Source organism: Gracilinanus agilis, chromosome 1, assembly GCF_016433145.1.
Source record: "Gracilinanus agilis isolate LMUSP501 chromosome 1, AgileGrace, whole genome shotgun sequence".
Taxonomy (NCBI): Eukaryota; Metazoa; Chordata; class Mammalia; order Didelphimorphia; family Didelphidae; genus Gracilinanus; species Gracilinanus agilis.
In genome coordinates, this window is record NC_058130.1 from 333282985 (window position 1) to 333299220 (window position 16236).

At 35.3% G+C, this 16236-nt stretch overlaps 1 protein-coding gene across 1 annotated transcript in view; it reads right to left on the bottom strand.

Moving 5' to 3' along the window:
* Window positions 1–16236, bottom strand: part of MSH3 (mutS homolog 3) — a 206246-nt gene that overhangs the window by 178638 nt on the left and 11372 nt on the right. Inside the window, 5 exon segments of the mRNA XM_044662970.1 lie at window positions 3181–3347; window positions 8965–9110; window positions 11941–12058; window positions 12758–12874; window positions 13373–13588. Of these exon segments, the coding sequence (XP_044518905.1) occupies window positions 3181–3347; window positions 8965–9110; window positions 11941–12058; window positions 12758–12874; window positions 13373–13588 (764 nt within the window).

Genomic DNA, 16236 nt, shown 5'->3' on the forward strand with positions numbered 1-16236 from the left:
TCATATTTCAAGAAATCATAAAGGAAAACTATCCAGATTTTATAAGAGCCTGAAGGCAAAGTTAAAAACAAAAAAACAAAAACAGAAATAATTCTCTGATCACTTCCTGAAAAAACCCCAGAATGAAAGCTCCCAGTAATGTAGTGGCTAAAATACAGAGCTTCCAAGTTTAAAAAACAAAAAAAATTAGCAATCAGCATAAACAATTTAAGTACTAGAAGACAATCAGCATAAACAACTTGAGACTAGGAGACAAGATTTGGCAGCAATTATTATAAAGGAGGGAAAGATCTTAGAACATGATATTCCAAAAGGAACAAGAAAAAAAGTTCATAACCAAGAATACTTTATGCTATAAGATTAAGAATAATCTTACAAGTTGGTTTTTTAATGGACCTTTAATGTAAAAAAGAATTTTCAAACATTTTTAATGAAAACAAAAACACAGAACTGAGTAAAAACTAAGAACTGCAAAGCTAGGAGTCAAGAAAGACCTAAAAAAGTAAATATATTTGAGCAACTGGAACTAAATGATGTGCAAATGCTTACATTCTAATAGTGAGAGAAGAAACAAATGTTCCTGCAAAATTCTAATGTGTAGAGGTAATTAAGAAAAACAGAGGGACAGAAGGTGGTTTTGTTCTCTTTTGATGGTCTGAGGAGAACAATGAAAAGATAGGAAAAAAAAAGGAATAAGAGAGGAAGAAATGAGGATAAAAGGGGTGGAACTTACACTGTTCCATAACTGGTCTAAGAAAAAGTGCATACAAACCTGGAGAAAGGAGTCAAGAGTATAGTAGATTGGGAAAGATGCGAGTGACCATGATTCAAATCGGAACTGTACAAAGAAGAATTGAGCACACATCTTTCCTAACATGATGAACAGTATCTATCTAAAACAAAGACTATTATCTCTAATAAACTCTTGATTCTTATCCAATAAGATCAAGTAGAAAGTAAGGATTTCCATTATCTCTATTATTATTTAATATAGTTATAGAAATGCCTACTTTAATAATACACAAGAAAAAGAAATCACAGAAGTAAGCACTAAGAAACAAAATTATCTCTTTTTCCATATTATATTATACAATGATCAAAATATTAAGAGAAATGATAACTTCAGCAAACTAGGAAGATATAAAATGAATCCATAAAAATCAATCTTTCTGAATACTGCCAAAAAAACCCACAAAATAAATCTTAAAACAAAACAGGGGGCACCTGGGTGGCTCAGTGGATAGAGAGCCTAGAGACTCTAGAGGGAGGTCCTAGATTCAAATCTGGCCTCAGACACTTCCTGGCTGTGTGACCCTGGGCAATCCCATTGTCTAGCCTTTACCACTCTTCTGCCTTAGAACCAATACACAGTATTGATTCTAAGAAGGAAGGTAAGGGTTTTAAAAGAAAAAAAAAAGGCAGAACAAAGAAAGAAATGGAAATTTTGTTCAAAATAACCACAGAATGAAAGCAATATCTGGGGGTTCACCTACCAACATACAAATGAGAATTGTGAGAATACAAAACATTCTTTTCAGAGGGAAATGAAATTAAAACAAAGGAAAGAGGTCTTCCCAGTAAGCTATGTGTTCATCACTGTTCTGGTCACTCACTTCCACTGACCTCTTTCTTCACCCCAGACCTGTCTTTAGTGCTCTGAAGACCACCTCCCACCAGGCACGTCCACTTCCTACCTTCTAAGAAACCATTCCCAAGCCTGTTTCTACTTATGGTGAGATGGGCTTTCTGGGCCTCAAAGGACACAACATGATCACCTTGCATAAGGATGAAACTAAAGCAAAACCTTGAAAAGCATAACCACTTGCCTCCCTCAACAGATCTCTCCTTCAATCAATGATAATCACAAATAAGCCCAAGTTATTCCCCAGTGGTTAGCATAGTTCCACTATTCTAGTTATTCTGAGTTCCAGGCTTTACAAACCCCATTCCCCATCTGTGTCTGCCCAATCCCTGACTCCCAATCCCCTTCAAATCTATCCATTCTACTGGGTTTTCTAGAATATCTACTCCATAATTAACAAACTTGCTTTCACCTTGAACATTTTCCCTCTTAACCTTTCCATCTTCTGGCTCTCTTCTGATAACATTGCACTGCTGCCATCATTTCTAGCAATGGTTGTACTTTCTCTCATTCCCCAGTTCATTGGTCATGCTGGAAAAGTCAGAATATCCCATGGTCTCCATTTTCATTTCCAAAACCTTTCTTAATCTCCCTCCATCACTCTATAAATTCTCTTCCTTTGAGATTTATATTATTCAAATTTAACACCAAATCTAGATTCTGGTGGCCAATATCTATCACCACTAAGATATTCTCCTTTCTTCCCTAATGAGTTCAGTACCTGACTCATTTTCATCCTCTCCACCCCAACTCTTCCTCTGACACTTGAGAACTTCAGCATCTATATCAAGGCTGCCTCAAATGCCCCAATTTCCCAGTTCTTCATTCTACTCAGTTCCCATAACCTATTGCTCCATTCCACTTCTAGTACACAAAGGGATGATCATGCTCTTGGCAATACCCACAAAGGGTTCAATTTTCATGTTTACACTAGGTAAAACATAAAAGAACAAGAGCCTAAAAAAACAGAGTCTTACATATGGATGGAAATAATTACAACTTAATTTCATCCTAGATTAACATTTGCATGAACACTCACATTACTAAATGAAAAAATAAACCCAAAAATAGTTTTGCAGCTTGGGAAATTAAAGCAAAGGACTTCTGAATCCTTTCAAGTATTGGCCTGGAAACTCCTGAAATAGGAAATGCTATGGGGACCTCTTGTGGCAACATTTTAAAAAAATTTGTATTGTATTTTTAGATTCTTTTAAATGAGAACCTTTATAAACTGAAGCCTTCATTGTGCAATAATGAAGTTACACTTAGGCAAGAAAACAAAAAGTACTAACCAGAATGACAATCAACCAGTATGGAACTTCCTGTACAAAACTACTTCAAATTTATATGAATTTACATATAGAGAAAACCTTGAAAAGGCATTTCCAAAATGAAACAAATCTTTTTCAGGAATGAAATTCATAAATTAAATGGCTGATATTAAAGAAACTTAGCTTTTAAGGCAAGGCTCTATTACAAATGGCCACTACCATGATCAAATCTATTTTATTTTCCCCATAAAAAATGTAAATATATACCTGACAGAAGTTACACTCTTGATGAACCTCTCAGTGTGATCAGACATCTCAGATGGGAGCAGAAGTTCCACAGGCTGCAATCTTAAAATGCGGGTCTCTAATTCTGAACGGGATATTGAGTCCTGGAAACTATCAAAAATAACTTCACCAGTAGCAGGCTGTACTCCCTGCAAAACAATCATGCCATGTCATATGAAAAATTAAGTGTTTTGCTACATTTAAGAAAGAAAACAAGAATTTATTAAGCATTATGTGCTAGGGTCCATACACATAATAGGTTATATAAACCTAACAGCTCAAATATTTTATGAAGGCACAAGAGAGATTCAAAAAAATCAGTATGTCATTAATCATCACCATCATGATAGTAACAATTCACATTTATGAAAGATATCACTATTTGAATCCTACCACTATTTTTAAGGCTAAAAAATCATTTTCCTCACCACTCAATGGTAAATATGACTTCTTTTTTTTTTTTAGAAGGAACTATAATCCAGAACAGTAGCACACTAAACTTCACTTAATAAATGAATTTTAAAGAAAACACATTTCTTAAAACCCATAAACACAGCTGTAATCCATTTTAGTTTCCCTTTATCTCAAGTAGATCAACCATCTATTCTGAAAAAAGAAAGCCATGCAGTCATATGATGCTGACTAGAGCAAAAGAAAGGCAGTCAAGAGAAACAAATAGCTTTACTCAAAAATGAAATATTAATGTTTGGAAATAAACACTTAAATTTCAAAACTAGAAACAGCTTTGCTTTGCAATTAGCCAACTGCCTGGAGCCAAGAACATTTATGCTGGACCAGCAAAATACAGACTTTATACTGTTTAATACCGTAAAACCCTCTTTGTATGCTTTTTTAGGGAAAGAGGAAATATTATAAAACCAGAAAATAAAACTGAAGGAAGAGAAAATAGTGGGCTAGAAGGAAACATAATAATAACAAAGGATTAACAACAATAAAAAGTACACCTCAGCATTTCAAGCCTTAATTAATTTCTGTTTTTCAGTGTCTGTTCTAAGCTGTAAAAATCCCAAGTTTATCCTTCAAAGATTCTTCACCTGTAAATCTGGAATCTTTGAAGGATGGACTGCCTACACATTAATATTAGCTGGCTTGAGCATCAGCCAAACCAGGAAGTAACTCTAAAGATACTATGTCCTTAGTAATATCTTATTGTCTTATGGGCTTGCTAACCAAAATAAACTGTATTTTTCTAAAATTAAGCAACTGAATCCTCACAGTGTCATTGTTCTCATAAAAAAAGTCTCATAACTAGAGACTTTTTGTTGCAATTCCTGCAATCTTTTTGAGGGGCAAACTATTATAGATCTCTTCTAATTGTTCACACACACACACACACACACACACACACACACACACACACACATCACATACTTTGGTTAACTTAGCTTCAGTCCTGGAAATATCCCCCTAGAAGAGATTTATAGCTCAAGTCTATTAGCTCCAGTCTTCCCCGCCCTATTTTTACAGTCCCAGGACACGAACACAGCTCCTTTGACTTCAAATCCACTACTTTTTCCACAATAACATGCTACCTCACTGCTTCATACAAAGGACTAAGCAACAAGCCTATGTTACCCTCTAGTCTTCTCTTTAGGGTTAATTTCCAACAAACATATAGGATTTTTGCAAACCTAAAGCATTACATGAATATCAGCAATCATTATTATTTTGCTACTCACATGAACAAACAAGCAAACATATCTACTTGTGAGCTGGCATATTGGTCCTAACTCATTAGGAATGTCATTCAGAGCTATTCAAAAACAAATATTACATTACATCATTTAAGAAATGACCTAACAGTAAAGCAGACATCAAGTTACCTCTGATTTGACATAAGCAGACTAAAGAATGAGCTCATAATAGAATTAAATTTTGAAGACTCTTTTGAAGACTTTAACAGGCAAAAAAAGGAATCTGACCAGAAATTCTTTCCTAGTGAAAGGATTTCATTCATGCTTACTACACTCCAGAGTTAATGGCTTTAATTTATTTAAATTTTTAAAATTTTAATTTAATTAATTTAAATTTATTTACAAATGACCCAAACTGGGCAGATTTCCATAAATGAGCCAGTCATATATTGCAGTTCTTAGGCAGATCTGTGATTTCTTCAGCATGGGTGGATACTCCTAAGTAGATGTTGAACTAGACCCAGAACAGTTCAGGACATAGTGAATAATAGACTCTAAAATAACAGATCTCAGACTGCTTCATTTTTTATAAATCCCCAGTTTCTGTCCCAGTAAAAACTCTAAAACAAAGGGCAAGGGCTAGGTAAATGGGATTAAGTGACTTGCTCAGGACCACATAGCAGAGAAGTGTCTAAGACCAGATTTGAACCCTGGTCCTCCTGACTTCAGACCTGGCTCTCTATGCACTGAGCTACCACATGAGCTCCTGCTTCATGTTTTGAATAGTAGTATTCTCCGGATGCTATGATCTCAAAAGAGTAATAATTACTAATAACTCAAAGTAATGAAAACTTACATACATGATGAGCATCAGTAAGGTGTACCATTTTACCAGTGATGGTATACATGTGAGAAGTGGCATAAAAGAGACCATTAAAGAAGGTGAGCTGCTGAGCAAGAAACAGCAGATGGATAACGTGAGTGGGCTGTTGGTTAGGCTATAGGGATAGAGTCTGGACATTGGATTTCTTTGGTATAGAAGAATTCCCAAATAAGGAAACTCCCTTTACTAATTCAAGTCCATACCTATTCTATAACTTAGTTTTAGAGAGGTGCCTGGAGCTAATAGATAAGTGACCAAGATAATAGTAAGAGGGAGGGTTCCAAAAGATCTTTTGTGGTCCTCCTGAAAACCTTCTGCTACTTCCTGAATACGAAGGGAGTGCCCTAGCTGTCTATTAGGATTTTCATCTTGCTACATGGCTTATCTACTTTTTTCAGACATAGGACTATCACAATGATTTTCCTATGCAATTTTGCATTGGCAAGATCTCACAACCTACTCATGTCCATCATGCATTATTCCACCTAAAAATGCCCTAAAAATTATCTGACTTGATTCTCATGCCAAGCATTGTATACTTTACTAAAACTACAATTGACTTTTCACTATTTTATGAGACAATGCTGTTTGGTCTTTGACCATCCTCCTACACAGGGCAAACTAATGTGTGCTCTCTTTGGCAAGGAGATTAAATGCAAATCCTTGAGTATAACAAGATCATATCATTAGAGATGTTGTAGAATTTCTATTTCATTGCAGGTTGGAAGAAATTAATTGTGATGCCCCTCAGACTCATGTTTTATTAAATACTTGTGGAATGGGAACAGGTCTTAAGTCCTTTTAGTCTTATTATGACAATGATTTTTCAGTGTTCTCTCTAAATAATGGTTATGGAGTTAATGTCTTTACTTTTTTCATTTCCTATTCCTGAATATAATTTCTTCTAACAAATCTAGACTGGTGTGTCTCAAATTTTGCTTACTTTGACCTTTGCCTAATTGGCCAATGATCCAACTACATGAACACACTTGATTCTGAAATGATTATGGAGAGAAATACAAATTAAAACAACTCTAAGATACTACCTCACATCTATCAGATTGGCTACCATGACAGGAAAGGAAAATGGCAAATGTTGGAGAGGATGTGGAAAAATTGGGAATCTAATGCATTGTTGGTGAAGCTGTGTACTGGTTCAAACATCCTGAAGAGCAATTTGGAACTATACCTAAAGGGCTATAAAACTATGCATACCTGTTAATCCACTAATACCACTACTAGATCTGTACCCCAAAGAGATTTTTTTAAAGGGGGAGGGGAGAAAAGACCTATTTGTAAAAAAATATTTCTAGCAGCTCTTTTTGTGGTAGTAAAGAACTGGAAACTGAAGGGATGCTTATCAAATGGGAATGGCTAAACAAGTTGTGATATATGACTATGGGGAATATTATTATGCTTTAAAAAATGGCAAGCAGGATGCTTTCAGAAAAACCTAAAAAGATTTACATGAACTAAAATAAAATCAAATGAGCAGACTCAAGAGAACATTGCATAGCAGAACAGCAATACTACATGTGAATAGACCTAGATATTCTCTGTAATACAATGAAGACAATTCCAAAGGACTTTTAATAAAAAATGCTAACCACCTCCAGGGAAAGAACTAATGGAGTCTGAATGCAGAAAGAAGCATACTTTATTTAACTTTATTTCTCTTGGAGAGTCTTTTGGTCTGTTGTAATATAATATGAAAATATATTCATATGATGGTATATGTATAATCTATATCTAATTGCTTGCCTTCTCAAGAAGCAGGGAGGAGAGGATGAGAAGGAAAGAATTTAGAGCTCAAAAAGTTTTTAAATGAAAGTTTAAAATTGCTTTTACATGGAATTTGAAATAAAATTTAAAAACTTTCACATAAAGAAAAAAATGAGGGGGCAGCTAGGTACCTCAGTAAATTGAGAGCCAGGCCTAGAAATGGGAAGTCCTAGGTTCAAATCTGGCCTCTGATACTTCCTAGTTGTGTGGCCCTGGGCAAATCACTTAACCCCAACTGCCTAGCCCTTACAGCTGTTCTGCCTTGGTAGCAATACACAGTATTGATTCTAAGACAGAAAGTAAGGGTTTATAAAAATAAAATAACTTATGGAAACCAATCATTTTCTAACTGTTCCAATTGCCTTCCAACTCTCTCCTAAAAAAAATATTCACAACAAAGAAATGTATGTGTTTGGTTCCTGTGTGTCATGATCCTAATCCTAAATTTTTCAACATACTTTTCACTATCTTCCCCTGTGTTCATTTCACAAGGAAATCAATGACTACCAAAGTACATGCTGAACAGAAGTTAATCTCTTCTCAGGATTTCTCAACTTCTTCATTCTGCAGTGGATTACTTTCAGAATCACTTGTTCATTTATATTCATCTTGAGCACTGCTTGACAAGATGACCAAGTATTCTATGGAATGCTTCTGGGTTACATAATAAAGTTATTTCTGCCAATCTCTAGATTCACATCTCAAAGGAAAGTCCACAAGGCATGATATAAAAAAGCTAATATCAACTTTATTTACAGCAAGAATATCATTATGGCTCTATCTCAGTTCCTCTAGCCCTGGGCAAGAATGAGACATCAGAATAGAACTTTAGTGGATGACATACACTAAAACTGGCTGGAGAAGATTAAGAAAACCAAGCTATACAAATTATATGCATAAGGTATATTAGAATTTTCTTTAATATTAACCCTCTAATATTTTTCCACTTCATCTATCTTTCCAAGTGTAGATATTATGTAAAGCTGTGCTATCAATAGATAAATCCACATACGCATGTAGCTAACATACACATGTATATACATACATATATACATACATACAGTTGCTATCCTCAGAGATTAACACACAAGTATTTACCTGCTCCCAACATTGTTATGATGAACTTCTAACTTGTAAAATGATTTACTCTGTGTCACTGATAAATATTTTCATTCTCTTATTCTAAAATATCACACATGGGTGTCCACATTAGCACATCCATCTTAAATTATAAAGTTGTAAAAGATAAAGCTTGACTCAGTTAAGTTCCTAAAATAATTCCATAAGATGGAATTTTATGTCACAACTAAGCATACAATAAAGCCACCTGTATGCTAATGATGTATCAGAAAAACATTTGGCACCATATCAGTTGTATGCACTATGATAAGTTTTTATAGGAAATGTTCATCAGACATATGATCACTTTACCCAAATATTACTTACCACAATGCCAATTGTAACATTCCCCTTTTGTTTATCTTTAATATTTTCTTTATTTTCACAAATACACAGGAGGTAATTGTTAGATGTATCACTTGCTATTTCTTCAACATGTACAGGGTCATCTAGTTTGATCAAAGGATTCACATTTAATAGTTATTAAGGAAAATAAAATTCATATGTCCTATTCCCATTAACAATAGCAAATCTATCATCTATTCTCTCCACTGAGAAAACTGATCAGTTGTCTATGTTCTCAAAGGATACCTAGTTTCCATATAACTTTGTATCTCATATTTAATTAATGTCTAGTCTCCTTTACCTTTACTCTAAGTTCCATAAGATCATAGAATTAGAGCTAAAAAGAACCTGAGAGATCATTAGATACTTACACAGCATTTTTACAAGTATGGAAATTAAAATGCAAATAGGTCCAAGGTTAATCAAGTGGTAAGCAGTCAAGTAGCAATTTGTACCAAGGTCCTTGGACTCCAAATCCAGTGGTTTTTTTCCCCAGTATATCACACTAAGAGAAGTTTGAACTAAGTGCCTTCCAGCTCTAATATTCTAGGATTCTAGGACTTGGCTTATCTAAAGCCTGCTCGCGTATATACATGTCCTTAAACTATTCTATCTTTCTGCTTCTAAAGCATCCACCAAAAATAAATAAATTAGTGCATAATAACCTGTGGATCCTTGTAATAACCATTGGCTTTTTTGTGAATTACACTACCTGAGAATTAAATCCTCATCCTAAAATTGATGCCAGGGGGCAGCTGGGTAGCTCAGTGGATTGAGAGCCAGACCTAAAGACAGGAGGTTGTAGGTTCAAATCTGGTCTCAGACACTTCCTAGCTGTGTCACTTTTGCCTAGCCCTTACTGCTCTTCTGCCTTACACAGTATTGATTCTAAGATGGAAGGTAAGGGTTTAAAAAAATTGATGCCAAAAGCAAAGATATAAATACACAAAAGCTCCCAGGACATAATGTAAATAATCACCCTCTTCACCTTAAAAAACCTAGTAACAAGGAAAAAGTGAGAAAAATTAAAAAGAAGTAGAAAGAAAAAGAGAAGTAAAAAATAAAAGAGGTAAAGAATGAAAAGAGAAGGTAACTAAAAGAATACATGGGAGAAATCAATTAAGACCTCAACTGACACACTTTTAAAGAACAGAGCTCCCTTTAACATATGGCCTGAGCATTGAGAGATTTGGAAATAGTTCTAAAAGTTATGGGGCAAATCAGATGGAATTTATACTGGGAATGCAAGGCTGGTTTAACATTAGGAAAACCATGCACATAATTGACCATATTCATAACCAAACTAACAGAAATCACATGATTAATTCAATAGATGCAGAAAAAGCCTTTGACAAAATACAACACTCATTCCTGTTAAAAACGTTAGAAAGTATAGGAACAGAAAGGTCCTTTCCTCAAAATAATAAACAGTATATATTTGAAACCATCAGAAAGGATCATCTGCAATAGGGATAAGTTAGAGGCCTTCCCAATAAGATCAGGAGTGAAGCAAGGATGCCCATTATCACCTCTATTATTAATACTGTATTAGAAATGCTAGCGGTTAGCAATTAGAAAAGAAAAAGAAACTGAAGAGATTAAAGTAGGCAATGAGAAAACTAAACTATCATTCTTAGAGAATCCTAGAAAATCAACTAAAAAGCTAGTAGAAACAATTAATAATTTTAGCAAAGTTGCAAGATACAAAATAAATCCACATAATTCATTAGCATTTCTATATATTTCCAACAAAATTCAGCAGCAAAAGTTAGAAAGAGAAACTCCATTTAAAATCACTCTAGGACAGTGATGGGCAAACTTTTTAAAGAGGGGGCCAAAGGAACAGAAATGCTCATCTTTAGTCTATTTCTAAGGCAACTCTTTCAAAGTTTCATTATATTGTATCCTACTCATTGTATTCATCAGATTAGGAATAATGGTGTGCAGCTGGATAGAACATTTCAGGGGGCCACATCTGGCCCACGGACTGTAGTTTGCCCATCACTGCTCTAGGGGGCAGCTGGGTAGCTCAGTGGATTAAGAATCAGGCCTAGAGATGGGAAGTCCTAGGTTCAAATGTGACCTCAGACACTTCCTACCTGTGTGACCCTGGACAAGTCACTTGACCCCCATTGCCTAGCCCTTACTACTCTTCTGCCTTGGAGCCAATACACAGTATTGACTCCAAGACGGATGGTAAGGGTTTAAAAAAAAAATCACCCTAGACAAAATAAAAGCTATAGGGCAAGCAGCAGGTAAGTAGGAAACATTATACTCTCTCTTGCACAAGAACCACATGAATGAACTAGAGCCCAGGTTCAGCAGCTGAGACAGACGAATGGTCTACTAAGAGATTGTGTCACTCAGTCTATATATGTGTGTCTGCTGGGGGATGGGAGGTCAAGGGATCCTTATGCAGCGTCCTGGACACCAAAATTAACCCTAGGATTAATTTTTTATTAATTAATTAATTGTTAATTGGAAAGAAAATTGGAAAATTGATATTCGATTCACCAAAAAAGAGATGTGCCCTGAAAAGATATGGCAAAAAGAGGAAACCTAATGCCTAGAATAGAATCCTGTGAATCTCATATTATCTCAACCTCTGGTAGTGAAGATCTTTCCTAGAAAAGTCTCTACAATAATAGATGTATCATCATATAATCGCATCCTGACCAAAAAATAAAAGATATTCATGAACTATTATTGTCTTCTAGCAAGCCATTTCTAAAAATCTGTTTTGTCGATCCTAACTCAATTCACTGTTTTTCCCCACTTTGAAAGTAATATCCTTCATCGAACATCATTATAGCACATGCCCACGTCTTAATGTCTTCTTGCTATGTCAAAAAGCTATCAATTCAAAAGTGATTATATATAAAGCTATCTTCTTTTTTAAAAATCTACAAAAACCATTAACAACTTTAAAACATTAAAATATCAACTCCAAAAGGATATCTTCTCCAATAAGTGTAGATTTGGTATAAAGAGCAGTCAATTTTCTGGTAAACAGAGAACTTTTATTCTCTCCAATAGCCTTCAAGGCTGCAGTTTCAGTTTGCTTGACTACTCCCACCTATAAAAGAATAAGGCATAAAAAAATGTAAAATCAAGTGGCAGACTTTAAAATACTTACATTTTAAATCTAAGAAAGGGTAATTCATGCATGCTAAGTGAACAAAACATATTATTAGTGTGGAAAGACCAGATTCTATGATAGTACTACATGGAAATAGCTTAAGAAGTTTATCCAGACAATTACTTAGAATTTATCTACTACATATATTGTTGTTGCTGTTTGGTCATTTCAGTCAGACCTGACTCTCCATGACCCCATTTAGGGTTTTCTTGGCAAAGATACTGGAGTGATTTGCCATTTCCTTCTCCAGTTTATTTTACAGATGAGGAAACTGAGGCAAACAGGATTAAGTGACTTGCCCAGGATCATATAGCTAGTAAGCATCTGAGGTTGAATCTGAATTCAAGTCTTCCTGAATCTAGTCCCAGCTCTCTATCCACTGTACCACTTAGCTGTCTTATTGCTACATTAAGCTTCCAAAAAAAATTTTTTTTGAGAAAAATTTAACCCAAATATACTTTTCAGAACAATAAGGACAGAGTGCTAAGAATATAAACTAGGAAAAACAAATTTCTCCCAAATGCCAAAATATAAATCTAAGATCTTTCAAACACATTTCCTTACAAAGCCTCATTTGTTCTAATGTCTAGAAGAACTTCCATTCTTATTTACCAATCAACAAAAAACAGGATTGACCTTATGTCCTTTTGCCACAAGGCGGCGTACATGAACAAAAAGTCTGTGAGTGGGAATACTTGCTGTCATAAAGTTGTGATCTAAATGGCAGTATATGTTGAGTTCTTGAGCTGCAATCTGCAAATACAAATAAAAAGATTCACTAAATTCACAATGCCATTTTCCAAGGTATAATCTTGTGTTTTACTCACTTTCTACAAAATTTAACTTCTAAACCTCAAGAACCAGAGGATGAATCTGAAAGCTTTTTATAAAAATACACTACAGGATTTTCTTTACCTCCCCTAAGTCTGTCAAAACCTAACAGTGCTACATTTGCCCTGCAGAATTACTCTTGAACACAGAATACACAAGGTTAAAAATGAAAACAAATTTGCTACAGGTAAAATGCATAGGATGAATAAAAAATGAATCTTTTATTTTATTTTTGAATTAATTTTTTTAAATAAAAAAGAAACATAAATAAGTACATTTTAAAGGGTTGGTAAGATTCATTTTTCCTAGCTTGTTGAAAATGATTTCACCAACCCAGAAAATGAAACAAAAACTTTAGAAAATGTAGCTACATGCTATGATTTATATGCTATCACATAAGCAAAGTAGTCTGAAACTTACCTCTGCATCTTCTCCAAAGAACCTATATTTGTATCCACATTCAATACACAAGATGGCATCTTTATGTTGCTCCTTCATTTCTAGGTACTGTAGTTCTAATGGAGTATAAATGCTTTTGGTTCTTCTGTTAGGAAGTTTCGGCTCAGAGGTACTCTGTACGCTTTCATGACTTTTATGTGATGATATAAAATGAGCAAATCCAAGGAGTGATCCTCCCTGTCAAGAGAAGGTTCTTGAGAAGAATTAAAGTATATAACCATAAATAAAGCACCTTTAATTCTTCAATCAAATTCATCTACTTCTTCAATTCAAAGGATTCTTGGTTTACATTAGATTTTCTATTAAAAACTTCCTAAAAGAGACTACATACAAGAAAGCCTCAGTTCAAAAAAAAGCATAATAGAATGCCAAAGGGTCATACTTGTCCTATTCTTGCTCAACAGTCTTTTCAAGGAACTGATAAAAGGCATAGACTGCAGGCATATCAAATTTTCAAAAGTCAAACCCAATTTGCAGAATAGTTAGAAAGCAAATGATACAATCAAGACTCAAAAAAATTTCAACAAGCTAATGCAACGGGCCAAGTCCAATAAAATGATATAAAAGTTAAAGAATTTTAAAGCTAAAAGGGACCTAAGCAGCCAAGTAATCCAACTCAACCGTGAAAAGAATCTCTACTATAACACACTGAGATGAGATTAAATTGATTCTGTATCATTTTTATTGATCCTATTTATAGTTGATTGATTTTGTCCTATAACTATCTAAGTCATGATTTTTTGAAGTTGAGCTGGCTTGGAATGAGTAAAGTTTAGAAATCCAGTTCTCCTGCTCATTGCAGATCCATTTTTGTCTTAAGGAAATCTGTTATCCTTGAGGAATACAGAGGAGTCTGATTTAATAACTTTATACCACCAAGCTATCCTTCAAGGATGCCTGGATTCCTATCCAAAGAAATCTAACTCACTATCTTTAACCTTGCAGGTAGACTCAAACAGTGAACTCAAATTAGTCACAGGAAGGAAAGAGAGTTGTTGCCAGCCCCTCATTCCCAATTTCTAAAAAATCATATTGTTCCCCATGCCTCAGCTATATAGCCAATCATATTGAACTCAAGTCCATGATATCACCAACCCTGAAACCAACTGTATTATATCCCCCCTATCCTGTTCTGTTTTTTGCTCTGGTCTTACAAAAAGGAATAAAGTACCCATCTCAAGGTTTTTGGCTTAAACTGAAGCAAGCCACTAATAAACTCTTTATTATTAGGTTCATATCCTAGTAATAATGCTTGGAGAAAAATGTACCTCAGTCTACCTTTATTAAATTTCACGCACAACACCCTACAATCTAGCCTCTACCTGAGCATGTGCAGCCAAGGGAAACCTCCTAAGACAGCCCATTCCACTTAGGTCTGCCCTAATCATTAAGAAACATTTTTAGGGGCAGCTAGGTGGCTCAGTGGATTGAAAGTCAGACTCAGAGATGGGAAGTTAAATCTGGCCTCAGATATTTCCTAGCTCTGTGACCCTGGGCAAATCACTTTAGCCCCTTTGCCTAGCCTTTACACTATTCTGCCTTAGAACCAATACATAGTAGTGATTCCAAGACAGAAGGTAAGGATCTTTAAAAGAAATAATGGAAGGAAGGAAATAAGGAAGGAAGGAAGGAAATAAGGAAGGAAGGAAGGAAGGAAGGAAGGAAAAAAGGAAGGAAGGAAAAAAGGAAGGAAAGGAAAGAGGGAGAGAGGAAGGGAGGGAGGGAGGAAGGAAGGAAGATTCTCTTTTCCATATAACATTTCTCTTGACAGAATAGAATGTGACCTCTGAGGAAAGAAATAGTCTTTTTACTTTTCTTTGTATCAACAATTAGCCCAATGCCTAGTGTATATTAAGTGCTTAATAAATCTTTGTTGATTAACTGCCTGACAAAGTGTAGTAAGCAGAAACAGCAAAACAATACATTCTGACTGGAACAAAATAAATCAAAAACCCCAAAATTGAAATTGAACTCTGAAATTATGATGGCCAAATTTGACCCCAAAAAAAGATATGAGGTCTCTGCAGGACAATGGGTATAGAACAATGCATAAAAGGACNAGAAAGGAAGGAAGGAAGAAAGGAAGGAAGGAAGGAAGGAAGAGAGGGAGGGAGGAAGAGAGGAAGAGAGGGAGGAAGAGAGGGAGGGAGAAAATTTTCCTTGTATCAAGCCTAACTTTGCCTCTTGGCAACTTCCAGCTCTTCCACCTAGGACCAAACCAATCCTTTTGCTACAGGAAAGCTCTTTAAATACTTGAGGACAGCCATCGTCTGCCCCAAGTCTTCTCTTCTTCCATCAAACCAAACTAGTTCCTTCAGTAGTTTCAGGTGTCATGGACTCAAAGCCCTTCCCTTTTCTGGTTGCCAAAAGGTTCAATCCAACAGCTGACTTTTTAAAAACTCAATATGGATGAGCTGCATGAGAAAGATCTCAAGCTGTGAATAGCTGGCAATCTCCATAGGAGTCAACAGTGTATATGACATGACAGCCAAAGCACTAAGATCACCTCAAGCTATCGTTCCATAAAGTTAATGTCCAAAACGAAGGAATTTTTCATTCACTTAAAAGAATACATGTTAAGAAGCCACTATCAGACAATGTACTAGGGGCCAGGGAATACATAACAAGGGGGAAATGTAACACACTCTGTCCTCAATATCTTTCTAGTGTGGGCAGAATTCTAGAGATGGGGGAAATAATCTGTGCATAGAAAAATAAATATAAAATAGTCACGAAGTAATCTTCCGGGGTACAGCCCTAACAGTGGAGATGAAAGGAATCTGGATTCCTAAAGCTGGTGGCACTTGAAAGAAGCTAGGGAATGT